The sequence below is a fragment of the Cynocephalus volans genome, chromosome 14 (assembly GCF_027409185.1).
Source record: "Cynocephalus volans isolate mCynVol1 chromosome 14, mCynVol1.pri, whole genome shotgun sequence".
NCBI classification, from domain to species: Eukaryota; Metazoa; Chordata; class Mammalia; order Dermoptera; family Cynocephalidae; genus Cynocephalus; species Cynocephalus volans.
In genome coordinates this window covers 68,852,126-68,879,229 of record NC_084473.1, presented here as the reverse complement: position 1 = coordinate 68,879,229, position 27,104 = coordinate 68,852,126, and the positions used below count along the sequence as shown (strand labels likewise).

At 38.7% G+C, this 27,104-nt stretch overlaps 1 protein-coding gene across 3 annotated transcripts in view; it reads left to right on the top strand.

The window, feature by feature from the left end:
• Positions 1 to 27,104, top strand: part of EXOC6B (exocyst complex component 6B) — a 765,574-nt gene that overhangs the window by 395,553 nt on the left and 342,917 nt on the right. For all 3 annotated transcript variants that reach the window (XM_063078345.1, XM_063078346.1, XM_063078344.1), the window contains 5 exons: positions 3,604 to 3,675; positions 4,389 to 4,486; positions 5,969 to 6,074; positions 6,951 to 7,060; positions 9,210 to 9,321. In XM_063078345.1, the coding sequence (XP_062934415.1) occupies positions 3,604 to 3,675; positions 4,389 to 4,486; positions 5,969 to 6,074; positions 6,951 to 7,060; positions 9,210 to 9,321 (498 nt within the window). The remainder of the gene's footprint in view (positions 1 to 3,603; positions 3,676 to 4,388; positions 4,487 to 5,968; positions 6,075 to 6,950; positions 7,061 to 9,209; positions 9,322 to 27,104) is intronic.

The window sequence follows — 27,104 nt, the reverse complement described above, 5'->3', positions numbered from 1 at the left end:
ACTTTTTAAAGTACACTAATTTTTAAGGCAGGTTCTTGGCATCTTTGTTGAAAATGAGTTGATTGTAAATGTATGGATTTATATCTAGTTTCTCTATTCTGTTCTGTTAGCTCATGTGTCTGTTTATATGCTATTACCATGTGTTTTAGTTACTATATCATGGTGTTTTGGTTACATGTTGTTTTACTATACCATGCTGTTTTGGTTACATGTTGTTTTGGTTACTATGGCTTTGTAGTATATTCTGAAGTCAGGCAGTGTGACACCTGTTGCTTTGTTCTTTTTGCTCAGGATTGCTTTGGCTATTTGGAATTTTTCTAGGTATTAAAAATACTGTAGTGAATATTTTTATAAATATATATTTGCATAATTGATTATACTTAGGACAAATTCTTAGAAGTTAAATTAGTGAGTTAATAGATCTGTACATTTCTTAGGCTCCAGATATTGCTAATTTGCTCTACAAAAATGTTAAATCATTTCACACTCTGAGGAACATCTATTAGAATGCCTATTTCCGTATTCCTTGTACTGAACAGGTTATGTTTAAGAACAAAATATCATACCCAGTCTGTCAGAAATTTATCTTATTTATATGTACTTTTACTTGGTTTATACTGATATTGAAAATCTCTTAACATTTTTTTGGTTATTTGTGTATCTGAGAATTTTCTGTTTATATACATTGCTTTTATTTTATATTTTAATAGGTTTTTATATTGTACTACCTATTAATAAAACATGAATGTTAGCTTTTAGTCTAAAGTTAGCCTCTAGTCTGATATATATGTTATATTTTTTCTTAGTTTTATGTGTCGCTTTCCTTTGCTGTTCTTTTCTGCAGCTTTATTGAAGTTTTAAAATTTTTGTGTAGTTAAATTTATTGATCTTTTCCTTTACAATATGTCTTCTATTCCAAGGAATATGTAATTATTTGTCTATGTTTCATTTTAGTATTTCTATAGTTACTTTTTTTTTTTTACATATAAATCACAAACATAAAAAGTGTATTTTAGCATAAGGTGTGAGTTTAGACCCTATCTTTAATTATTTTGAAAATGACTCATCACTTCCCATAGCATTATTGTGATAATCTGTTGTCTTAGTCAGCTGGGACTGCCATAATAAAGTACCATAGACTGGCTGGCTTAAACAACAGAAATTTATTTTCTTACAGTTCTAGAGACTAGAAGTCAGAAATTAGAGTGCTAAGATGATGTTTCTGGTGAGATTCCTCTTGCTGATCTAAAGATAGCTAGCGGCCTTTTCTCTATGTCCTTTTTTGGCCTTTTCTCAGTGTGTGCCTGTGGAGAGAAACATTGCTTTCTTGTATCTCCTTCTCCTTTTATAAGGACACAATCCCACTGAGTTAGGGATATCACGCATATCACTTTATTTGACCTTAATTACTTCCCAAAGACCCCATCTCCAAATACAGCCACACTGGGGGTAAGGATTTCAACATATGAATTTTGTGGAAACACAACATTCAGTTCATAATATCTGTTCTTTCCCTACATATTTTGAAGGCCACCTTTATTATATAATAAAATATTATGCATACACTAAGGTCTGCTTCTAGTCTATATGATTTGCCTCTTCTCTTTCTCTCTGTCTCTTTCTCTCTCTCTCTAAAAGAAATTGAGAAAGAAAGAACAGTAACAAAGGAGGGGTCGACATAATAAAAGAAGGAAATTTCCCTGCAGCGAAAAAGATCAGATTCTTAAACTTGAAAGGATACATTGAGTGTCAAGTAGGGTAACTATCAGGAGACAGTTTTTTCATATCTGAAATTTTATATTTTAATTTGAGAGAAAAAGAAAGGCATTTTTAAACATGTGAGGATTCAAAGTTTACTCTTTGTCCTTCCTATCTTTGAAAGACTCTTATTGGTTTTCTCCAAAATGAAAAAGAAATCTAAAATATTAAATGGGATAGGATTAAATAAAATTTGTGCAAGCAATGAGTAAAACTTATAGATAATTCTCAATAACTAATTATTTGATTATTTGTAATGATAAATGCTATTAGTAATTCCTACGGAAGGAGAGACATCATATTCAAAAAGTTCTTAAAATGAAGATTCGAGATTATTTCAAATAAACAGTGGACAGGAAGGATATAACTTATTAACCACTATAATATAATTAAAAAGAACTGATACATTAAAAGACATATAAGGAAATTTAAAAAAAAGAAATTCTAAATTGAAATTGAAAACTTAAAATAAGATGGCTTGAAGGCTGGCCAGTTACCTCAGCTGACAGAGCATGGTGCTGATAACACCAAGGTCAAGGGTTCGGATCCCCATACAGGCCAGCTGTCAAAAAAAACAAAACAAAACAGTGGCTCTAATAGATCCAAATATGTCAGTAATCCCAGGAAATATCAAAGAATGTTAAAGTTTTACAATATGGTTACTAAGAGATAGTCACAAATTAAGATTACCTAAATAGATAAAATACAGGAGAAGCAGAAATGTCAGTATTCTATGAGGCAAATAGAATTGAAGTTGAAGAACTTCAAATGGAAGAAGAGGGATATTTTGTATTGATATTAGTTTTAACCCACTGAAAAGATAATAGTCCTTTTAGAAGGGACAAGGAAGCATCAATAGTCATATATATAAAATAAAAAGTGTTAGTAATAAAAGAGAAACTGACAAATCAAATTATCGTGGGAGAATTCAGCACATCTCTTTCAGGAATTGAGAGATTCAGTAGAAAGCAAGTAACAAAATTGTAATTGAGAGAATATGTGTATCAAAATCAGTGAATTTTTTTAAAAAGTGGTATATACATCAAAACTAATGAACTTTTAAAATTGTGATATATACATGTTTGTATCCTGCTCATAGAAACTATCTTCTGTGTCAGTTAAGTTTTCAGATTTGTTGATATGAAGTTATACATGGACTTTATTTGTAATTTTAGTTTTTCTCTGTATTTATATTTTTCCCTTTTGTAGTCTTTGTATTGTTTAGTGTTTTTTCTTTGTTTAATCAGACTTGCTTAGATTTGTCTATTTTACTGATTTTATTTTTAATGTGGGTTTTTGGTTTAATTGATAAAATCTTTCAAATCTTTTCTATGCCATTAATTTCTGCTATTAATTTGATCAATTTTATTCTCTCACTTACTTATGGTTTATTTGGCTTTTTCCTGCTAGTTTCATGAATTCAGTGCTTATTTTAGCCTTTTTTTTTTTTTTAAGTCTTTTGTATTTTCGAATGTTTGCATATAAAGATATAAATTTATTTTGAAAGTGGCTTTAGCTACATACCACAGATTTTGATATGAAGTATTTCATTGTTGTTCATTTTAAAATAATCTGAAGTATCAATTTGGTTTCCTCTTTAACTGAAGAATTATTTAGAACTGTGCTTTTAAATTTCCAGGTGTAAAAAATGTAGATCATGGCTACTGAACTCTCTCTATTAGGCTTTTCCATGGCTGAATCTGGTGTTACCTCATGCCAAAAAAGGACTGGACCCTTTCTAGGGAGGCTTCACCAGGTGAAACAGTAAACAGTTAAATAAGTAAAAACTTAGTCATATTTTTAATAATTAATATGTTTTTCCCCTTTGTCTTTTATTTCCTTTAGTCTTACTGCACTGATCCAAACCTAGTGTTAGATTTGAAGAATCTCATTGTGCTTTTTGCTGATACACTTCAGGTATGTGACTTCTGTTTGCATATGGTCATCTACATTAATTCATCAGCTCTTAATCTTTTCATTGTCTTCATGAACTTGAATAAGTACCCTTTATTTTTTAGTTATGTTTATTCTTTTCTTAGAGCTAGATCTTTTTATCTATTTATAACATTTTCTGGGCTTCACCCTGATCCTTTATGTTCTCATAAATGGTTTCGACACCCTTTTTTCTCTCAGATCAAATGAGTTAATTTAACTACTCACTACATTGGTTTTTCAAAATGTTAATTCAGATATGGAACCTGAGTGATTTTGTAGTTTCTTTAACTACCATCTTGAATAATGGTGATTGATTTGAACCATATATTATAACCAATAGAACAGCATTAGAAGTAGGTGAGATGGGTAGCACTTTCTCTCCCTACTCTGAAGGTTGGTATAGGTAGTAAGAGTTATAGGAGGATTGTAGAGAGAACTTATGTAACAATATACCCAGATATATTGATTTCAATTTTCATCTTTTTCTTTTATCTGACTGGCTTAAACATTTTGGTATGTATTTTTTAATTCCTGAGAGATAAACACTAGATATTAGGTGGGAATGAAAGATTCTACTATTTTGGTTTCATTTAAATTGCTGTCCAAAGAACAAAATGTCTTCTAATGCCTAATCTCTTTCATGTTGCTAAAAAAATCACCTTAGAAAATGAAGCTATTTTCTTATCTTGTTTCAGGTGTATGGTTTTCCTGTAAATCAGCTTTTTGACATGCTGTTAGAAATCAGAGACCAGTATAGCGAAACTCTGCTAAAAAAGTGGGCAAGTATTTTCAGGTGAGAAATGATCTGTCATATGTGTATTTATGTGTAAGGTTTTTCAGGTGTAATAAGCAAGAAGTATATGTGGCTTATGATCCAAAATTTAAGTGAATTATAATCATGTCTAAAATGATTATATCCAAGATATCCAATCTCATCGCTATGGTGCTGGGAAGTCCCCCTGCTGTATTTTGGTATTTTTGTTTCCTTGGATAAATGTCAGTTTCCTTGGTTCAAACCATCCAGATCATCTTATGTCTTCTCATTCTTTTTTATGTTTTCTTTTTGAGGATCATGTATAGTCTGGCTCCAAAAGGTAGTGGCATTTGAGCCCTTATGAATAATTTAGGCTTTCGGGAAACATTTTTTGAGTACTCACTCTTAATATTTCACATATTCTTCCTTTTCCACACACAGAGAAGCATCCTATTACATTCTAATGTTTGAAGCATATTTTTAAAGTAGTTATTGCAACATGCATACAGTTTTAAGAAAGTTATTGTATTTCCCACTCACAAATGTCTCCTTAGACTGTTTTCTTGGCACATGCCCCCATATCAACTCATTTGGATTTCTTGTCTTTTTAATCCTTTATTCTTTTACTTTAAGTGATCTTTCTGTGTATTGTAAGACCCCTTCCCCTAATCAGCTATCCTGTTTTCAAATTCTTGTAGCTATAAGATCTTATATTGTTCTTTTACTCTTACTCTTCACAGTTTATGAACATATCCTTGATCATCACTTAGTCTAACTCATCTGTATGTTAATATAAATATTTATATTTCTAAAACCTAAATTTATGTAATGGTATAATTGCATTTAGGGGAGGGTTATCTCTGCAAGAAGTTTGAAAATTAATAACATGGTATATACATAGTGTAAGGTTCTTCGAATGTGATGCCGTTAGTGAGTTTCTGTTTTGATTTTGGTAGTACAGTCTCTGCTTTTAGAGAACCCTCAGTCTAGCTAAGGAGGGACAATCTATAGATGAAATTTATGGTTAATACAGAGCATTAGATGAACTTAATGAACATAATTTGGATTTATAGAAATTACTTTTCCTACCATCCAATTTTGAAAATTAAAAGTTCTAGTTCCAAATTAAAAAACATAATCAAATGTATCTTATTAAAACAAACAGAATCAACCTCTTTGCCTTCTCTAAAGCACACATTTTTTTGTTGTTTACTTCTCACTTGCCTTAAAATTTTTTGTCCCATTTTTAAATCTCAGAAACTTAGTAGATCATGTTTATATTGTGTTCCATTTGTTTCAGAGTGTAGTTTTCTTTCCGACTTCTTTGAAAGATGGTTTTAACCCAAAACAAATAGCTTTATTACAGAAGGAATATTATAGGGTATAAGAGGGACTAGAAACATTCATTTTGAGTTGTGGTATATATACTCATACAACCATTAGAATTCATCAGAAAATTATTTTTCATTAACCCACTATTTCTCCCTCCCTTCCTTCCATCCTTCCTTATTTTATTTATAGAAACATACTTGATTTGGACAACTACAGTCCCATACCAGTAACAAGTGAAGAGATGTATAAAAAGGTAGTAGGACAATTCCCATTCCAAGATATAGAGCTGGAAAAGGTAAGGAATACTTTAAAATAAACTTCTTAGGTTGTTTTGGCATTCTGTAAAAACTTTCATTGTATCAGTTTCATTGAAAGCATTACCTTCAACAGAATGGGTTAGAATTCTAAAATACCTTCAAAGGACTCTTTCTGGAGCTTAGAAGAATACAGTTTCCTAATTTATGAATCAGTAGTTGGCTCTGGAGTCCTATCACATGTGAAGTGTTTGGAGGATTGCTGGGGGTGTCCCAATTATATTTATACTTTGAAATACTTGCCTTTATTATACTCTTAATACATTTTCTCCCAAAAACATACAGTGAAATTTACCATTCGTTGTATATAATTCTGTTGGTTTTGACAGTGCATTGATTCATGTGTTCACTACCAGAATAACTATACAGAACAGTTCCATTGCCCCCCCCCCCAAATTCCCTCATGCTGCCCTTTTGTAATCAACCCCTACCCTAATTCCGAGCCCCTGGAAACCACCAATCTGTTCTCTGTCTACTTTTGCCTTTTCCAGAATGCCATATAAATTCATACAGTATGTAATCTTGTGAGATTGACTTCTTTGACCCAGCACAATGCTTTTGAAATTCAATCCAAGTTGTTGAATGTATCAGTAGTTTATTCCTTTTTATTCCAGACTACGTACCACAATGTTTATTCCTTCACTTGTTGAAGGACATTTGAATTATTGTTTTATTTAAATTTATGTCTTATTCTTTTTAGTACCAGAAAACTTTTCGAGACCTTTTTTTAAATTTGAAGTTGTTGAACAGATAGTTCAAAATGTGGAAGAAAATTCCTTTTGCATTTTAAATAATTTTTAAGTATCTTCAATGTTCATTAGTTTGTGACTTGCTTTTATTAATTCTTGCATTTGCAGCAACCATTTCCAAAAAAGTTTCCTTTCTCTGAATTTGTGCCAAAAGTATATAACCAAATTAAGGAATTTATCTACGCTTGTCTGAAGTTTTCAGAAGATCTTCATCTAAGGTATAATATGAAACAGTGGAAATGGAACCAATGCTAAAAATGTGATTCTATATACACAAATATTCTAAAAAACTTTCGATATTCCCTTAATGAGAATTCACTAGAAAATTGTAGTATAACATACTAATTTTAACATTCTACTTTAACATTCTTCTTTAAAGTCAGAAGGGGAGTAGCAGGTAAAATCCTTTGGAAATATTGTTATTGCTCTACTTGTGTGTATATGTTTCTGTATGTGCTAGACTGTAGGCTCCTTTGTTTCTTTATTCAATTATTGGTTTATTCACCATACATTATGACTAATTTATTATTTGTCAGATGCTGTTTAGTTGTGAAGACATTAAGATGCTGGAAATACATTCCCTGTCTTGAAGTCTAATTGAGACACTGAACAAATAATGATAAGTGCTGGAGATATATGGTAGCAGCACAGGTGCCAACGTTAATACAAATTGAGGATGTTAGAAAAGGTCTGTAATGGCACTGGGGAAATGGCAGGAAACCCTTTTTTTCTGTATAGCACAGGAAAAGACCTATCGCTATTATAGGAAGGATCGAAGGAAAAAAAAATGTTCTACCCCTGGGAGAAGAAGGGCAAGAAGCAGTCCTGTGCCAAGGATCTTATACCATTGCCAAAAGAGGTCTTCTACTTTGGGCAAAAGGGCAGAAAACTCCTGTACTAGATTCACTACAAATACAAAGCAGAGTTTGGCCACTAGTGGAAGGAAAGGCAGGGATATTGTGCAAGCTCCACTCCTGTGTACCAAGCACACAGGGCATACCTAAGACTAGTCTGGCCAGGACAAGAGTATGTCCTTTGATTCTCACTAACAGCTTAGCAAGAACTGTGTAAGAAGTGGCAGAAATCTACCACTGGTTGATGGCCAAGAATGTAGACAGAGAGATTCCCTTCTGTGTTGGAGACATACAGGTATAGCTGAAAGCTGTGTATGGTGGAGAAACATTATGAAAAATCCTCTAGCCCATTCTATCATTAGAGGAATTTGAACTCAGTAAGGCATTGAATCATGGCATCAGCAAAACTCAAACCCAGCTTAACTCCTGCCTCAATTGATTCAACTCCCACACTAATGACCCAAAAGGAAAAGAGATATATGGTCATTTCCAAGCAAAAATACTGTTTACCTCAGCCTCTATTGTTTTACATATGATGTCCAACCTTCAGTCAAAAATAGTGATATACAAACAAAACAAAACAAAACAATTAAAACAACTCATTGTCAAGGGACAATGAAATGAACAGAACCAGACTCAGAGATGACCATATGATTAGAACTACTAGTTAGGGACTTTAAAATGCCACATGTATGAACCTGTAGGGACTTTTAGCAGACAGATGGAAATTGTAGGAAAGAGTCCAGTAGAAATTCTTGAATTAAACAGTTTTTGAGATGAAGGATTCCTTTAAGGGGTTCATCAGTAGACTTGATCTAGCTTAGGAAAGAATCAGTGAGTAAAAGTTACCCAAACTGATACACAAAGAGAATAAAAAGGTGAAAGAAATACAACAAAGTTCCCAAGATCTGTGGGGCAATTTCAAAGAGTAGATCTAAGAAGAAGAAGACTGAGCGAACAGGGAAGAAGAAATTTTTGAGAGATAATCACTGAGAGTATTCCAAAAATAATGAAAGACATCAAACCAGAGATTCAAGATTTTGAGAAGCCTAATCCAGATGAAAAATAGCAACAACAAACAAACAAAAAATACTTAAAGACACCATATTCAAACTGATAAAAATGAAAGGAAAAGAGAACATTAAAAAGGCCATTCAGAAAACCAAACATCACATACAGCTATAATAATAATAATTACAGCAGACTTCTTGTCTGAAACTCTGTAAACCAGAGATAATGGAGTGACATCCTCAAAGTACTCAGAGAAAAATCAAGCCAGAATTCTATATGAAGCAAAATAACTTTTAATAATGAAGGCAAAGTAAATTTTTGTAGCCATACAAAAGCTGAGAGAATTTGTTAAAATACTTAGAATAGTTTCTGGCACATAATAAATATTATTTGCTCCTGCTATTATTATTATCATTACTTTTTTATTACCACAAATACCTTGTTTGTTTGCCATAGTAATTCTGCTACCTAGTGTAAATGACTCTTGACACTTCTTTTTCAGCTCTACTGAAGTTGATGACATGATTCGTAAATCTACAAACCTGTTGCTAACCAGGACTCTGAGCAACTCTCTGCAGAATGTCATTAAAAGGAAAAATATTGGGCTTACTGAGGTAAATCTGCTCTTAATGAAGGCAGTCAAGCCAATATGTGAACAGATGTCCTACATTCTGGGCCTTGTGTGTGAATTAATTACAACTTTCTACATGGTCTATCATGGTTTTCCTGATAGGAAAGTGCAAAATGAAATCCCTTCTTTTCTTTGGTCACATTTGAGAAATCAATTATTTTTTCTAAGAAGTCATTTTTTTCCTCTTTCACTGTTTTTAATAGCTTAACTAGTTTTTTTTTCTGTAGTTGTTGCAGTGAATTTGTATTATTGCCATTGACCATATAAAATTTTTTTTGGTTCGTGTCAGGTTAGGACAATAGCTATGCTAATTGTCTGGCTGGGGCTATTGTTGGACTCTTGCCATCGTAGCCAATTGCATTGTTAAAGCAATTTATAACTAAAACCAAAACGTTTCATTATTTTAGTTATACTAAGTTTCTATTTGTATTGTCAGGGCTAGGGCTCAGACTCTTCAAACCCGTTGTACAGATGTAGTCACCAGACCCCTCACATGCCAGGCTGGGTCACGACCCCTCACACACAGGTCCATGCTAGGTAATTGGGAAAGATCCTAGGAGCCATTGGCAGATTACATGAGCTCAGTCCTCAGCAGTAGCAGCAGAAGCAGCAGCAGTGGTGGCCTCTCAGGGCATCCCGGGGGCACTGGCAGCAATAGCTTGCAACAACAGCCTCCAGCAGCAGTATTCCCCATGGCCCCCCACTCCCTGGGACATCCTGGGGTGGGGTAGGGGGACGCTGAGGATCAGAGCCACTTGTCCTTTATACTTAAGTCCATAACCCATGACACCTGGGTGCACACATGCAATTAGACAATAACTAAGGAAGACCTGGACACATGTGCATATTTACATCAAATGCTCAACAGGATTCTAAACATCTGAGGGGCCCTGACCATTTTCCTTCACTTTCCCTACAGTTTTTGTTTTTGAGAATGGTAAATTACTCTTTATCAGCATGTAATCTGTTTTGCAAAAGGACTGGTGTAGGGAAAGTGAAGGAAAATGGTCAGGGCCCCTCAGATATTCAGAATCTTGCCAACCATTTGATGTAAATATGCATGTGTGCCCAGGTGTTCCTTGGTTATTGTCTGTAGTTGCTCATGTGCACCCAGGTGTCCCGGGTTATGGACTTAAGTATAAAGGAAGAGTAGCTCTGATCCACAGTGCCCTCAGTCCCCGGGATGCTCCCAGGGGGCCACGGGGAGGCTGCTACTGCTGCTGGAGGCTGTTGCTGCAAGCTGTTGCTGGCAGTGTCCCCGAGAGGCCACCGCTGCTACCGCTGCTGCTGCTACTGCTGAGGACTGAGCTTGTGTCATCTGCCAATGGCTCCCGGGATCTTTCCCAATTATCTAACGTGGACCTGTGTGTGAGGGGTCTGTGACCCAGCCTAGCATGTGAGGGGTCTGGTTACCCAGTCTGTACAAAGGGTCTGTGGGCCCTAACCCCTAGCCCTGACAATACATATGGAAACTTAGTATAACTAAAATAATGAAATATTTTGGCTTTAGTTATGAATTTCTTTAACAATACAATTAGCATAGCTATTACTATAACCCTAAAGGGCAACCCTAACAACTGGAGATTTGGGATTGAGGAAATGTGAGGGAAAGGCAATAGTCACATTTATGAGGAAGCTTATGTAATCTCATAAAGGGAGGGTGGCATTGTACATATGTTGCGGATAGTGTCTTGGCAAACTGAAGATTTGGCCCATTGGGTATGTAGTCCTAAAATTTAGAAAGATGTGAAGTTTCCTTTCTCTTGGAATCCCAGGATTGCATCATAGCCTCAACCTGTCACTCATTGGAAGCTATAGTGCCAAAAATGAGAGCTTAGAGAAATTTTTTTCACAGAAAAAGGGAAAGGCTTTTGGCCATCTGTTTTACTTATAGAGGTGGTATGATTTGAAAGTCTGTTGCTCTCAGGAGAGCTGACATTTTCTAATAACACTGTCAAGGATTATGGTGAAATTTAGCAAATGGTTAGAGATACTGACTTGTAGGTAAAGAATGAGCATCTACTTCTGATATTGGAGTAATTTTCTCTTTCTCTGCATTAAGATTAAAAAATACTATATTGTAAGGTGGGACTTTGGCAGTGATTAAAATCTACTTATAACACTATTTTTTTTTTTCAATTGATAATCACCTTAGACATTATTTAGGACAGTCTCCTCATTTTGCAGAGCTTCTTTTCTATTACCAGGTATGGAAATATTAAATATTGCCTTTATGTGTCTTAAAATGGGCTAATTTCTATTCATTAAAACATAGGAAGGCTACAAAAAAGAAAGTTGGAGTAAAAATTAGGAAATCCCCCTTGCTTTAGATAGATTATCCTGTTTTCCTTTTCTGAATCTGAAGGTGTAGGGAAAATATAGGAAAATGGTCCGGGCCCCTCAGATGTTCAGAATCTTGCCAAACATTTGATGTAAATATGCACGTGTGCCCAAGTGTTCCTTGGTTATTGTCTAATGTAATTGCGCATGTGCACCCAGGTGTCCTGGGTTATTGGACTTAAGTATAAAGGACAAGCTGCTCTGATTCACACTGCCCCCTGCCCCTGGGATCCCCCTGGGGGGGACCACAGGGAGGTCACCTCCACCGCAGCTACTGCTGCTGCCAAGGAAGCTGACGACTGAGCTCGGGTCATCTGCCAATAGCTCCCAAGATCCTTCCCAATGACCGAGCATGGACCTGTGTGTGAGGGGCCTGGTGACTCCATCTGTACAATGGGTTTGAAGGGTCTGTGACAACCCCTAGCCCTTACAATACAAATGGAAAACTTAGTGTAACTAAAATAATGAAACAGTTTGACTTTAGTTATGAATTGCTTAACCATACATTGGCGTAGTCACTTACGCATACACAAGGGCAGGAAATTTATTTATTTCAAGAAGTATCTCTTCATTATAACTCATGATATAACTCTCCTTATGCCATTTAATTTAACAGTCTCTTAAAATCCATTTAAAATAATAGCATAGCAGGAATATGGTCTGATAGAAATAGCATTGACCTCAGAAGACTCGAGTTTACTTGTGGCTCTGCCATTGGTTTACTGTGACATCTTGAGAAAGGCCTAACTTCTTAGCTTGGGTTTTCGTCATCCCATTGTCCTTTTCAAGGGCACTGTACAGATCAGGTAATGATAGGAAGAACCAGTAGGAGCTTATCAAGAAAGAACCGTGTCATAATTCTTGGCACTATTTCATTGAATGCTAAACATTATTCCTAAGTTGTTTGGTGTTTTTAGAAAAAGGTACTTTCATCATCAGTATCTTTGCATATTTATTTTAGCTATTATGGTGGTGCTTATAGGTATAGACACATACACATAAAGTGATTTTTTTTTTTTTTTGACTGGTAAGGAGATCACAGCCCTTGGCACAGTGGGGTCTGCACCACGCTCAGCCAGTGAGCACACTTGCCATCCCTATATAGGATCCGAACCCGCGGCCTTGGCGCTACCAGTGCCTCACTCTCCCGAGTGAGCCAGAGGGCCAGCACTAAAGTGATTATTTTTATCACTAACCAGAAAATCTTTGAATAACTATACTACTCATCTTTGGAAAGAGAATACATGTCCTTCTTTATAAGTAATTAAAGTGAGTTCACATGTGAAATCATTATCATAATAGGTAACGTTTGTGGAGCAGTTTATAGTCTTCAAAGCCCACTAAATGAAATCAAATGTGATTTCATTTAGTGTAGTACCATTTGAAACAGGCTGGGCATGTGGTATTTGTAAAGCTAGGGCTTACAGACCCCTCGAGTCTGTTGCACAGATTGGGTTACAAACCCTCCACACTCAGGTCTGTGAGCTAGGTAATAGGAAAAGAAAAGGTTCTGGGAGCCGTGGGTATAGAAAAATGAATGGGTTTTATTCAGATCTAGGAGCAACTGTCCTAGTGGACTCTCTGAGAGTTCTGAGAAGCACTGTGGATCAGAGCTGTTAGTCTTTTATACTTAAGTCCACAACCCTGGACACCTGGGTGCCCATACGCAATTTACATTAAGTAGTAACAAGGAACACCTGAGGATATTTACAGCAAATGTTTGGCAAGATTCTGAACATCCGAGGGGCCCTGACATTTTCCTATTTTTCCCAACAATCCACCCCTTCAGGGTCCCTCACTGTACAATCTATGCGTTCAGAATCTTCCGCGATGTTTCCTTAGCAAGGATAAGTCACCCTTACATTCATACAACCTATTGTCTGTCCAATATGCCTTAAGGCTTGTCCTTAAGGTTTGTTCTGTAGTTTTGTTCTTTCAGTTATTAGCCGCACATGTCCAGTTAGTAGTCATCGTTGGTATGAAGTACAGTGTATATTCAGTAGGCCAACACATTGGTCACATGAACGTATATCTGTATCCAGTTGCCTCTGGTGCCCACAGCCAGAACACTATGGGCGAAAAGACAGAAGGGTTATTGGTACCAACAGGGGGAGTTCTCGCCCCTCTAGTAAGATACATGCTAGTTTGCCATCCTGGGAAAGGATGGTTGCAGGAATAGGTATCTTACCTGGTTTATGATACCATATATTATCTGCTAGTACTGTTGTATCTGCAGATTCTGTACAGGGAACTCATAATTGGCCATAATGATAATACAGATGTGCCCTTTGGAATAGAGTGCTTATCTGTTCTAGGCCATGTTACCTTTACTAGAGGAGGCCAAGCACTTGTCACCCAAGGTGAAATTTGCAAGTCTTCTTCTAATCCTTTCCCCCAAGGCCCTACTAGGCCTACTCAGAGTATATGGGGGGCTTCTGTTTTCCAAGGCCATTCCCATTTTACTGTCTGTCCCTGTTTTAAAGAGGTTGGGGCTGGTAAGAGAATATTTCCATTCTTGCCATATCCTGGCTTCAAAAGCTTGTCTCTAGTAGTTACTTGCATTTGTATAGGTGCTGCAGCCCTAAGCAACAGAGCTTCCAGTGGAGAGGGCCCACCCTTGTGGGGTCTCTAATTTAGAATCCTGACTGTTGGCCATAACCACTATGTCCACCCCTTCAGTGATGGCGGTTGGGCAGATAGCCTTAGCCCCTTTTTTAAAAGACCATTGTATCACTCAGTCATCCCTGCTACCTGGGGATGATATGGCATATGTAACTTCCACTAAATAGACAACTGGGAAGCCCACATCTGAACCTCATGTCCGGTAAAGTGGGTTCCATTGTCACTCTCTGTGACTATAAGCTGGCCATACATGGCCGTAAGGCTATTCAATGCCTTCACAGTGTTTACCTGGTCTGGGGCCTTACAAGGCCATACAAACAGAAGACCAGTAGCTGTATCAACAGCAGTGAAGATGTATCTGAAATTCTCTGACCTTGGCAGTGGTCTGACAAAGGCCTCTTGTCATCAAGTCAGGGGCACCCTTCCTCGAGTTCTTTGCCTGTCTATATGGGGTACCTGCCAGGGGTGTAGACTCTTGAGCACATACTGGACAAGCATGACAGGCATTTACTACATCTTCCCATTTTATACGCAAGGCACATCTTTGAGCCTCCATCCACATGGTTTTGCTGCCAGCATGCTGCATTCGTTGATGTAACCATTGGGCTACATCAGTAGCTGGGGCTCTCTCCAGCTATCTTACCTTAGCCAAGGCATCAGCTTCATCATTTCCTGGACTGGCTAGGGGGAAATGTCCTGTGATATGAAAAAGGGTTGCTTCTTTCTCATGCCCCAGTTCCCATAACTCTTGCCACACGCCTTGTCCCCACAGGGGTTGGTGGCCTACCATCCACCATTGATATTTCCAAATAGAAACCCAAAGGGTTAAACCTTTATACACAGCCCAGCTGTCAGTACAGATTGTTAATGGCCCAGGCTCATTTTTTATTACCATCCAAACAGCTCTCAATTCTGCCCATTGACTGCTTTGCCCTGTGCCATTTTCATACCACATAGTATCTGTTAAGGGCTGGACAGCAGCAGCTGTCCATGATGCTGAGGGTCCCATGCTAGAGCCATCTGTATACCACGCTTGTTCTGTGATAGGCCCTGTCCCTTGTGGAAAGGTGTAGCCTCCACCTCCATGGGTAAGGATTGTGTCAAAGTTTCCTCCACAACCTCTACTGGGCCTAGCACAGCTCGCAACTCTTTGGACAGAGGACTCGTCGACACAGTGCTTCTTTGTTCTATATATGCTCCCCATTTAAACAGAGTGGGAGTCTGAGCTACTCCTGTTTTAGGGGTGGTTGCCCACGTGTGCAGCCAACCTATTATGGGGTATGCCATCCTTACTAGGACTTTGGTAGTTCCTGTGATAGCTTCAGTGGCCATCAAGGCAGAATATACAGCTGCTAGCTGTTTTTCTATTAGAGAATAGCATACTTCAGCACCCTTCCAGAGCTAAGACCAGAATCCTACAGGTGTTTGGAATCGGTCTTGTCTCTGCCACAAACCCCATCCTAACCCTTCTTGGGTGATATTTACGTCTAATTCAAAAGGTTTAGTGGGATCAGCCACTTTTAAAGCCTGTACTTGCTGTATTGCCCTTTTTGTAGCCTAGTATGCCTGTTCGACTTCCTCAGTCCAATCCCGGGGGGCTCCTTTCTTTGTTAATGCACAGTGGGTATTCCATTTGAGCCATATGTGGTACAAAAACTCTCCAATACCCCAGAAGTCCCAAATATGTCTGTAGCTGAGCTACAATTGTGGGTTGAGGGTATGCCTGTATCTTGTCCACAATAGCTTCTGGGATGACCCTCGTCTTACTCGACCAGACTACTCCTAAGAATTTGACTGACAGCCCAGGTCCTTGCACTTTGGCTGTGTTCACGGCCCACCCACATTGTTCCAAATGGCTTAGCAGCATTGGAGCTGCCTGGGTTAAATCTGTGAGAGAATCAGAGATTAACAACACATCATCAATGTTGTGAAACATCGTAATCATGCTGGGCTTTGTCCACTTGGCTAGGTCCTTAGCCACTAAACCATGACAGATGGTTGGGCTATGCAGATAACCCTGGGGCAATACTTGAAAGGTCCACTGCCTCTCTTCCCAGGTGAAGGTAAACTGATCTTGGCTATCGGCTGAGATTGGGAATAGAGAAGAAAGCATTTGCAAGGTCCAGTACATAATGATAAGTTCCCAGCTGAGTCATCAACTGATCCATCAAGTCATGAACCAAAGGCACGGCTGCATGCAAAGGAGGCACTACTTTGTTTAGTTCTCGATAGTCCACAGTCATTCTCCAGGTACCATCACGTTTTTTCAGTGGCCATACCGGAACATTAAATGGGCTATGAACTGGATGAATAATGTCAACTTTTTCTAATTCCAATATAGTGGCACCTATCTCTGCAGTCCTTCTGGTAGACGATACTGCTTTACATTAACCACACGTCATGGCTGGGGTAACACCTTTGGGTCATGTTTAGCATATCCCTGTAAGACAGGCTTTATTGTCCGTATTCATAGCCGAAACTCTCCAACTGTTGTTTGCAGGTGCAAGCCATAAAGTATATCCATACCCAAGATGTCCTCAGCTACTGGGGATATATATACAGTATATGCAAGAGGGGGCAATCGTCCTATGTTTAATGGCAATGACACAGCTTTGACTTCAATAGTATGTCCTCCATATCCATCTATATGAATTGTGGCCTCTGGAAACTTATCTGGATTGTGATATATCAGGCTACATTCTGCGCCTGTATCTACCAACGCCAAAACATGCTGCACATTAGTCCTTGACCAGTGTATTGCCAATTCAACGTGAGATCTCTGGTCCTCACCTGCCCTCAAAAGACGAGTACCTTGGTCTGCTCCCTAATCAAACTTGAACATTTCATCCACCTCCTCAGAAGCAATCAAAAAATCCTTTAAGTCTACCGAGTGCACTTTGCTACCTATTTCTGGAGTTTAGTGAAATGCTGTTCAGGGCGTAATTGCTGCCACAAGGCAAACAGGACCGCATTTGGCTGCTGGGCAGTTTTCTTGCTATCAACCTCTGCTGCAAGCAAGTCAAGCCACATCTGCTTATGGCTAGTCTTGCTTGGTCCCATTAGGATAAGATCCTGATCATTTCTTAGGGATCGGGTCTTAGCCACCTTCCGGACCTCTTTTCCTTGTCTTATCTTCTCTGCTTCACCCAGGCTAACTATCATGGTCGTTACTTCATGTATAGGATGACCAGTGTATGGGGCCAGTATGGACGGGGCATTTTGTAGCACTATGTCTCTCATACTGCCTGTAAAATTTTCATCATCCAGGCCATGGGTGTTCACATTAAACATGGACTGCCTCATCCCCAGCTCCTGAATTATTTGAACCAAGTCAGTATATGTTTGCCATTTACTCACAGTCTTGGGCAGTTCTCCAGCATTTGCCTACATGGTTCGGGCAGCTGCACTCACCCATTCCATCAAGGAGTGATTATCTGGCCCTTGTGCATATCTGTGGCTATTCTGCAGCTGCTGCCTCAGGGATGGGTGCATGGTAATAGAGGGCAATTCTTCCTTCTCCTCACCAGAGCATAACACAGTATCCACCCCTATGTCCCATCACCACAGCAGCCAAGCAGCTAGGGGCTCCCCCTGTTTCTGCCAGAACTATCTCCCTAAATCAACTAACTCAACCTGGGTATATGGGACATAGCTAATGAATTCAGTTACCTGTGGATTACCTTCTGGTTGTCCACCTGGTCCTATTGACTCCTCGTGTTTCAGTTTCTGGTGCACAACAGGTCATGCCTGGAGGTGGAAAGTCTCCTCCAACTCACCACTGGGTTTGTCATTCTTCCAGGTGTGAGAGGCAGGGGTGCCAAGTCTCAGCACATCATCCTCCAGACAGATTATCTGTACTTCCAATAGCTCTGCTTTCTTCTTTAAATCTCAATCAGTTTGTATCATAGTGAGAAGTTGCCAGGCTCTGGTCAGCAGAAAAGTGGCCACTGGACACCATATACTCAAGGATAGGCACATTTCCTCCTCCTCCCAGGGGGCTCTCCGAGGCCGCACTGCTTCATGGAGTGATTGTTCTATGCTGACTTCTAATATAGTAAGCCGCGGCCAGATCCCAGTCAACAGGAAAGTGGCCAGAGGGCACAACATATTCAGGAGTAGCCACATTTTCTCCCATTCCAAGGGGCTTTTGGCTCCTGTACCTGCTCAAATATCCTGATGACTACACCAATTGTAAAGTTACGGCTTACAAACCCCTTGAGTCTGTTGCACAGATTGGGTTACAAACCCTCTACATGCAGGTCTGTGAGCTAGGTAGTAGGGAAAAAAAAGGTTCTGGGAGCCGTGAGTATAGAAAAATGAATGGGTTTTATTCAGATCTAGGAGCAACTGTCCTAGTGGCTTCTCTGAGTTCTGAGAAGCACTGTGGATCAGAGCTGTTAGTCTTTTATATGTAAGTCCACAACCCTGGACACCTGGGTGCCCATACACAATTTACATTAAGTAGTAACAAGGAACACCTGAGGATATTTACAGCAAATGTTTGGCAAGATTCTGAACATCTGAGGGGCCCTGACATTTTCCTATTTTTCCCAACACTATTGTTCCCATTTTATAGAAGGCATAATTAATGTTCAGGGAGATTGCCCAAGGTCACCCAGCTAACAAAGTGGTAGAAATGAGACATAAATGTGGGTTGGTTTTCCCAAAGCTGTTTACTTTTAGTATATTGTACTACCTTCTATATTGATTTAATTATTTCATCCTAACAAAGATAGAGATTTTACAGGAAGTCCATAGTAACAAGAAAATTGTTCTAGTTAAAGATGGTTTTGTGTCAGGAAGCAGAAATCCACTCAACCAATGGAATTATTATAAGCATGTAAAACTTACAGAATCTTATTTCAGGGTGTCAGGTAGTTCTCTCAGGACTAAATGTTCCTGTAAGCTAATTTCTGTCTGTCTGGTTTTGGGGTTACATGGCATCTCATCTCTTTTTTTTTCCTGTTCATGTGCTCTATCCTTTTATCTTTTTCTCTCTACACACTGCCTTTCTTGCTTTTCTCATGGCTTCTTTGCTTCCCATGGTGAGCCAATTCAACATTACTTTTTAGTTCTAGCACCTACTGGAACTTGAAAACCTTTCTTTGCAATCTTATGTGACTGTTTCTAGTTCATTGAGTAGGAACAGCTATCTTCTCAGGGCTGCTTGTTCCAGGTTTGTGGGAAGAGCAGTTGAGCTTTACTTTAGGGGTGTATGTTCTAATGCAGAATACCTACATTCCAATTCTGGATCCTGCCTTAATAGCTGTGTCCTTGAACTAATTACTTGGCTTTCTGTATAAAATAGGGACAATGATAGCATGTATTTCATAGATTGTTATGAGGATTACATGAGCATGTAAAGTACTTAGAAAAGTGTCCAGTACAAAGTAAATACTCAATGCATATTGCCTGTTGTTATTGCGATGTCTGGGCAGGCAAACAATGATTGTCAGGCCTAGTACAGAAAGGGAGTTTTTTAGTTATGAGATGTCAGCAAATTAGAACAAGATGTCATATTAGGGTAAATAATTTGTTTATTAACTTTACAGTATATATTGTCTGCTTTGTCCCAGGCACTTATCCAAGCTCTTAGAATAAATTAGTGAGCAACAACTACTGCAACAGAGACCCTTCTTTACATTCTAGTGAGGGAAAACAGAAAATAAATTATAACCCAAATAAATAAGTAAATTATATAATATGATAAAAAGTCATGGACACTATGGAGAGAAAAAAAAGTACCTGGGTTAAGGAAATTAGGAGTCTGGTAGATGTTGCAGGTTGGTCTTATTTTTAGAGCAATGTCCTGAGGGTGAGCTATCATTGAAAGGCAAAGAGCATTCTAGGCACAGAATAGAGCTAGAGCAAAGGCCTGAAGGTAGGAAAATTCTAGGAAAGTTTAGGGAATAATAAGGAAGCTAGAGTAGCTGGAGTGGAGTGAGCAATGGGAAGAAAAGTTGAAGATTAGATCAGAGAGATACCAGGGGTTCGTGGAAGCTTTTGTAAAGCTTTTGGCTATTATTTTCTGTGAAATGGGAAGCCATTGCATGTTTTTGATTAGTGACATGATCTGACATATTTCAGAAAGATCACACTGACCGAGATATTGACAATAAACTGTAGGGTGGAGACTGTGACAGTAATCTGACGAGATTTGATGGAGGCTTGGATGGTAGCCATGGACACTAATAAGATTTGAATTGTAGAGCCAGCATGCTTTCTTGATGATGGGATGCAAAGGAGGAGAGAAAGTGAGGAGCTGAAGATACCTCCAAGAGTTTCTGACTTGAGCAAATCAAAGACTATATATATACCATGAACTATGATGGGAAAAACTTTACAGAAAGCTAAATTTGGAGTGGGGGCATATTAGGAATTTGACTTTGGACATGTTAAATATGTAGTGTTTATTAGACATACAGGTTGAGATGTTGAGTAAGCAGTTGTAGATATGATTTTAGAGTTTGGGAGAGAGATTGTCCTGGAGGTAAAAATTTGGTAGCTTATAAGTAATATTTATAACCATGCAACTGGATAATATTACTAAGGGAATGAATAAAGATGGATAAGAGGATGAAGGACTGAACCCTTGGACACTCTAATATTAAGAAGTCAGGAGAATAGAGAACTTAGGAAAGGAGATTGAGAAAGAGCCACCAGGGAAGTAGGAAAAATAAAAATAGGAGAGTATGGTGTCCAGGAAGTAAAGTGGAGAAGATGTATGAAGGAAGGAAGGAATGATCACTTATGACACTGTTGATATGTACAATGAAGATCAAGATTTACCAAGAATTACCACTGAATGAGAAAGGGGGAGGGATTGAGGGTTAAGCAAGACATTGGTTAAGGGATACAAAGAATGATTACATTTTATAATGTTGAATATGCTAATTATCCTGCTTTGATCATCACATATTTTACACAAGTATTGATAGTCAGCTCAGTACCCACACATGTATATAATCAATTGTGTTTCAATAAAAAGAGAAAAAGAATTACCATTAGATTTCCCACCTTGGAGTAAGTTGGTGACCTTAACGAGAGCACTTTTACTAGAACGATGATGGGAAACTCCTAATGGAGTAGGTTTAAAGGACAATGGGTCCTCTTTTAGAATTCAAGTAATTTCAAATAATTTATCTAGATACTACTCCCTCAAGGAGGTGAATGTGGGCTATGCTTAGTGACTTGCTTCCAAAAATAGAGTATTGAAAGAGGGAAAAAGTACATGCTATCAACATACCTTATCACTGACGATGTTAACCTTGATCACCTGACCAAAGTAGTGTTTGCCATGTTTCTTCACTGGCATAAAAACAGGCACGCAGACCAATGCAACAGAATAGAAAACCCAGAAATCAACCCACGTATATATAACCAACTGATCTTCGAGAAGGGCATCAAGAACATACAATGGGGAAAGGAGAGCCTCTACAATAAATAGTGGTGGGAAAACTGGATATCCATATGTAGAAGAATGGAACTACATCCATTCCTCTTGCCATACAGCAAAATCCACTCAAAATGGATTAAAGACTTAAATATAAGATGTGAAACTTTAAAACTGCTTGAAGAAAACATGGGGAAACACTCTAAGATGTAGGACTAGGCAAAGACTTAATGAATAGGAACCCAAAAGCAGAGACAACAAAGGAAAAAATAAACAAATGAGTTTATATCAAACTAAAAATCTTCTGTATAGCAAAGGAAACAAACAGCAGAGTGAAAAGACAACCTACAGAATGAGAGAAAATATTTGCAAACTATGCATCCATCAAGGGATTAATATCCAGAATATATGAGGAACTCAAGCAACATTACAGTAAAAAAATAAATAATCCAATTTATTATCTTTTAAAATTTTTATTAGCATATTCATTGTTACAAATCATACTTATTCTTTATGCCCCTTACTCAATCTCTCCCCTTCCCCATCCCCCTCTCATTCTCCTCTTTTTCCCTTTCCTACTCCTCCTCCCCGTTTCCCTTCCCCCTCTAATAACTGTAGATTTGTTCCCTTTATCCGATAGATTAATTGTTCCTCAGTTGGTTTGTTGTGTAGATGATTTGTCCAGTACTGAGACCATAATTTTGTTGCTCTTTATCTTCATGGAATTAGAATTATTTCTATTCCTGGGTCTGACTTCTTTTTCTCAATATAATGTTGATGAGATTCACCCAGATTTTGGTGTGCAGTTGTAGATCATTCATTTTCATTGTGGTCTCGTGTGAATACACTACAATTTATATATTCATTCTCTGGTTGATTGGCATTTGAGTAGTTTCCAGATTTTGGTATTTTATGTTGCGCTGCTAATGAACATTTTTATAAATAGCTTTTGGTGCACATAAGTTCATATTTCTGTCTGGCATATGTCTTAGAATGTAATGGCTGGGTTGTAGTGTAGGCATATGTTTGGCTTTAGAGGATAGTGACAAATGATTTTCTTTTTTTTAACTTTAATTTATCAATATACTATGTAGTTGATATTTGTGTCCCTTTACCAATTCTTCTTTTCCCCCTTCCCCTCCCCTCTCCCCCCATCAACGTCATATTTGTTCACTTGTCTTAGCAAGGTCAAGGAATTGTGATTGCTGTGTCTTCTCGCCCCCCCATTTATTTGTTTGTTTGTTTGTTTGTTTGTTTGTTTATTTATTTATTTATTTATTCATTCATTCATTCATTCTTAGCTTCCACAAATAAGTAGAACATGTGGTATTTCTTTTTCTGTGCCTGGCTTATTTTACTTAGTATAATTTTCTCTAAGTCCATCCATGTTACTGCAAATGGTAGTATTTCATTCTTTTTTTATAGCAGAGTAGTATTCCATTGTGTAGATATACCACATTTTCCTTATCCACTCATCTGATAATGGACATTTGTGCTGTTTCCAACCCTTGGCTATTGTAAATCGTGCTGCAATAAACATGGGAGTACAGGTGTTCCTTCAACATGATGATTTCCATTCCTCTGGGTAAATACCCAGCAGTGGAATAGTTGGGTCCTATGGTAGATCTATCTGTAATTGTTTGAAGAACCTCCATATCATTTTCCATAAAGGCTGCACCATTTTGCAGTCCCACCAACAGTGTAGGAGGGTTCTTTTTTCTCTGCAACCTTACCCACATTTGTCATTCTTAGTCTTTTGGATATTAGCCATCCTAACTGGAGTGAGATGGTATCTCAAAGTGCTTTTGATTTGCATTTCCAGAATGCTGAGTGATGTTGAGCATTTTTTCATGTGTCTGTGGGCCATTCATATATATTCCTTTGAGAAATACCTCTTCAGCTCCTTTGCCCATTTTATAATTGGGTTATTTATTTTTTACTATTAAGTTGTCTGAGTTCCTCATATATTCTGGGTATTAATCCCTTGTTAGTTGCATAGTTTGCAAATATTTTTTCCCATTCTGTAGGTCGTCTTTTCACTCTGTCAATTGTTTCTTTTGCTGTTCAGAATGTTTTTAGTGTTTATAATCCCATTTGTGTATTTTTTCTTTTGTTTTCTGTGCTTTTGGGGTCTTATTCATAAAGTCTTTGCCCAGTCCTACTTCCTGGAGTGTTTCCCCTATGTTTTCTTTTAGGATATTTGTAGTTTCACATCTTATATTTAAGTCTTTAATCCATTTTAAGTTGATTTTAGTATATGGCGAGAGGTGCAGGTCTAGTTTCATTTTTCTAGATATGTATGCTCAGTTTTCTCAGCATATTTTATTGAAGGGGCAGTCTTTTCCCCAGTGTATGTTCCTAGTGCCTTTGTCAAAGATTAGTTGGTTGTAAGTATGAGGTTTGATTTCTGGGTGTCTGTTTTTATGCCAGCACTATGCTGTTTTAGTTACTATAGCTTTATAATATAATTTTAATTATTGTGTTTCTTAGTTGGTGCCATGTTACCTTGTTGATTCATGTTTCTTGTTTCCCTGTGTTGATATCTGTGCATCTGGTGGAACAGTCACTTCCTTGAATTTTGTAGAATGGCTTGTGTGGGGAAGGACGTGCCCTTACCAATATGTCTTTGGGTAGTGTATAGTGGCTTTGTTCTGGATGGATATATTAGTGTTGACTCAGTGTTGTTTTTTCAGCTGTAATTCACTTTCACATTCACTATGTCTGCGCGTGCCTCACTGGCCTATGCTCGGGAGGTTTGTGGTGGCAGTGGCATAGCTTTGATAGGGGTGGCTTGCTTTGTTGGTTCAGGCTGGGGATATGCCTGTGCTCATGTGAGTCAGTTGTCTCTGGGGCTGGCTCACTGTGGGTGGGATTGCTGGATTGATTTTTCCGGTAGTGGGCATGTATGTGTGTCGTGTCAGGGATTCCAAGGCTAGATCACCATGTGCAGGGCCACCATGCTGATTCTCTGAGCAAGAGTGGGCCTGCCACGGGCATATCAGCTAAGCTGTTTCTCACTCAGATATTTTTGCATGTGATGGTGCAAAGACTTGGGCGGATCCACCAGGGACATGACAGCTAGGCTGTTGCTCTCAGGGGCATGGGCATGCTTTGGTTTGGCTAACAAGGTGTGGGTCTGCCAGGAGCTGTTCTATTGTGCCAACTGTTGGGGTCAGGTGCGGGGTCATGCTTCCCTCAGCAGTTTGGGGAGTGGGTCTGCCAAAGGCAGGGCTGCCAAGGTGAGGCTGCTGACTCACTTCTCAGGCAGCAGTTGAGGTCACTAGACAGGCCTGCAGAGGGAGGGCCTGGCCAGTCACTTCTTGGGTGGTGTGCAAGGTTGGGAAACAGGCTTGCTGAGAGTGGGCCCAGCCAGCTGCTAATTGGGCAGTATCCTAGGCTGGTAGATGAGGCTGCAGAGAGTGGTTCCTGCCAGCCACTTCTTGAACAGTGGGCAAGGCCACTAGGTGGGGCTGGATAGAGAGGACCTAGCCAGCTGCTTCTTGGGCAGTGTGGGAAGCCACTAGGTGGGACTTAAGTGAGGGGGCACTGCCAGCTGATTCTTAGATGGTGGGTAAGGCCATTAGGTGGGATTGTTGAGCACGAGACCACCTGGCTGCTTCTCCAGGAGTGTGTAGATACACATTGGTTCTGCCAGCGCAAGGGTATGTTCGTTAGAGTAGGGACCCATGGGCTGTTTTTCTGGGTTGGGAGCTTGGGTGCACAGAACTCAGCCTGCTGGTGGGGTTACTGAAGGATGTCGTCTGTCTGATTTCTGGCCAGGGTTGTGGGGTATGTTGTCAGTTTAGCAGGCCTAGGATAGGCTTCCCAGAGGTACTAGACTATAGTCACAGCCACTCCTGGGTCCAGGCTTCAAGCTGCTGGGCTCTGGGCTCTGTAGCTTTTCCTGTGAGGGAGCATAGTGGCTACTGGACTCCCTGGCAGGGTGTTCTCTGGCAGTGGCTCTGGTTTCAAGATGGCATTCTACTGCATCAGCGTGGGTCATGAGTTTGGGGGGTGGGGAGTACACAGTATGTACTCCTGTTCTTTAGTAATACAGTACATGTATTCTAGGCTGCTCCCCACACTTGGCTCTGTTATTGCAAGGGCTGTAGCATCCTAATCCAGTAAGAACTGCAAACCACTGTGGTGAGGATGAAGGTTGGTGTGGGCCCTCTTCCTACCCTTTCTGTACGAGAGTCCTTTCTGTACTCATTCTGGTGGTAGAGTCTTGGCAGGTGAGACCATGTGCCTCTCACTCCTCTTTATGTTGTCATTCTGGGTTTTTTTGCTTTACAGGGATCTCACCAGTCTCCTGCTGTACTCCTGCACTCTCCCACACACAATCCTGTCAGTACTTAACTTTCTAGTAGTTGTTTTGGTCCTTTTCTGTGAGAAGGATGCACCCTTGGCAACTCTAGTCCACCATCTTGCCCTCATGTTAGAACATTTTATACTTAAGACTTGTTCAATGTAAACTTTGTAGTAGACCTTAGAATTTGGAGCCAGTAGTTCCATGCATTTTAATATTTTAGTTATTTTAGTCTTGGATATAATATAAAATGAGTAGTTAACACAGTTTTTTGTACCCTGGCTTGGGTTAAATGGAGATAAAATCCCTTGAAATCTTAGGGCTAGCTTACTTTTGTGAATGAGAATGAGCACTGCTATTTAGCTGTTTGTCTTCTTGCAGATATAACAGTTGAGAGGCATGGGTGGCGTGGAAAAGAGTGTCACTTGTCATTTTCTTGCTTTGAGTTAGTACTCTCAAAGATTCAATGTACTGAATTCTTTGCTTTTTGGAAACAAGCTAATAGTAGTTCTGGTATATGTACGTGTGTATACACCAGAAGTAATTTATGGTTGGGAATGGAAACCTCTTCTTGGAATTTAGGACTTAGTTCTAAAATATTGAAGATGATGAAGATATTTTCTTTTCTGGAGTTGGTCAAGAATAGAACATATGTCACCATGGTTCAGGTTCCACTGGGGTGTTCGGAGCAGGTTTGGAAGAGAAGTGACCTCCAAGTTGTTCTCTGTGCTTTTCTAATTAAATTCTCTCTGATACTAGGAGAGACAAAAAAATTTCTAATTCTTAATAGTTTTTAACTTTAAGTGACTTCTTTCATTTATTTGTGAGTGCTGGCTGTTTACTTTACGGTTTTTTTGGATAGTTCTCATAGAGCTTAACTTTATATAAGAGATAACCAACATCTATCTAATTTGTTGTTAGTTCCATGTCCTTGAAACAAGGAGACAGTTCAGATTGCTGCAGTTTGTAAGAGACTGGGAAGTAGGGTTTAAAAATATCATCAAAAGAGCTCAAATTCTAATGGAAGTTGATAATCTGAAATTGCTTAATTTCATCTTTAAGTTCAAAATTAATTCCAAAAACCTCTGGTTTACATTCGTAA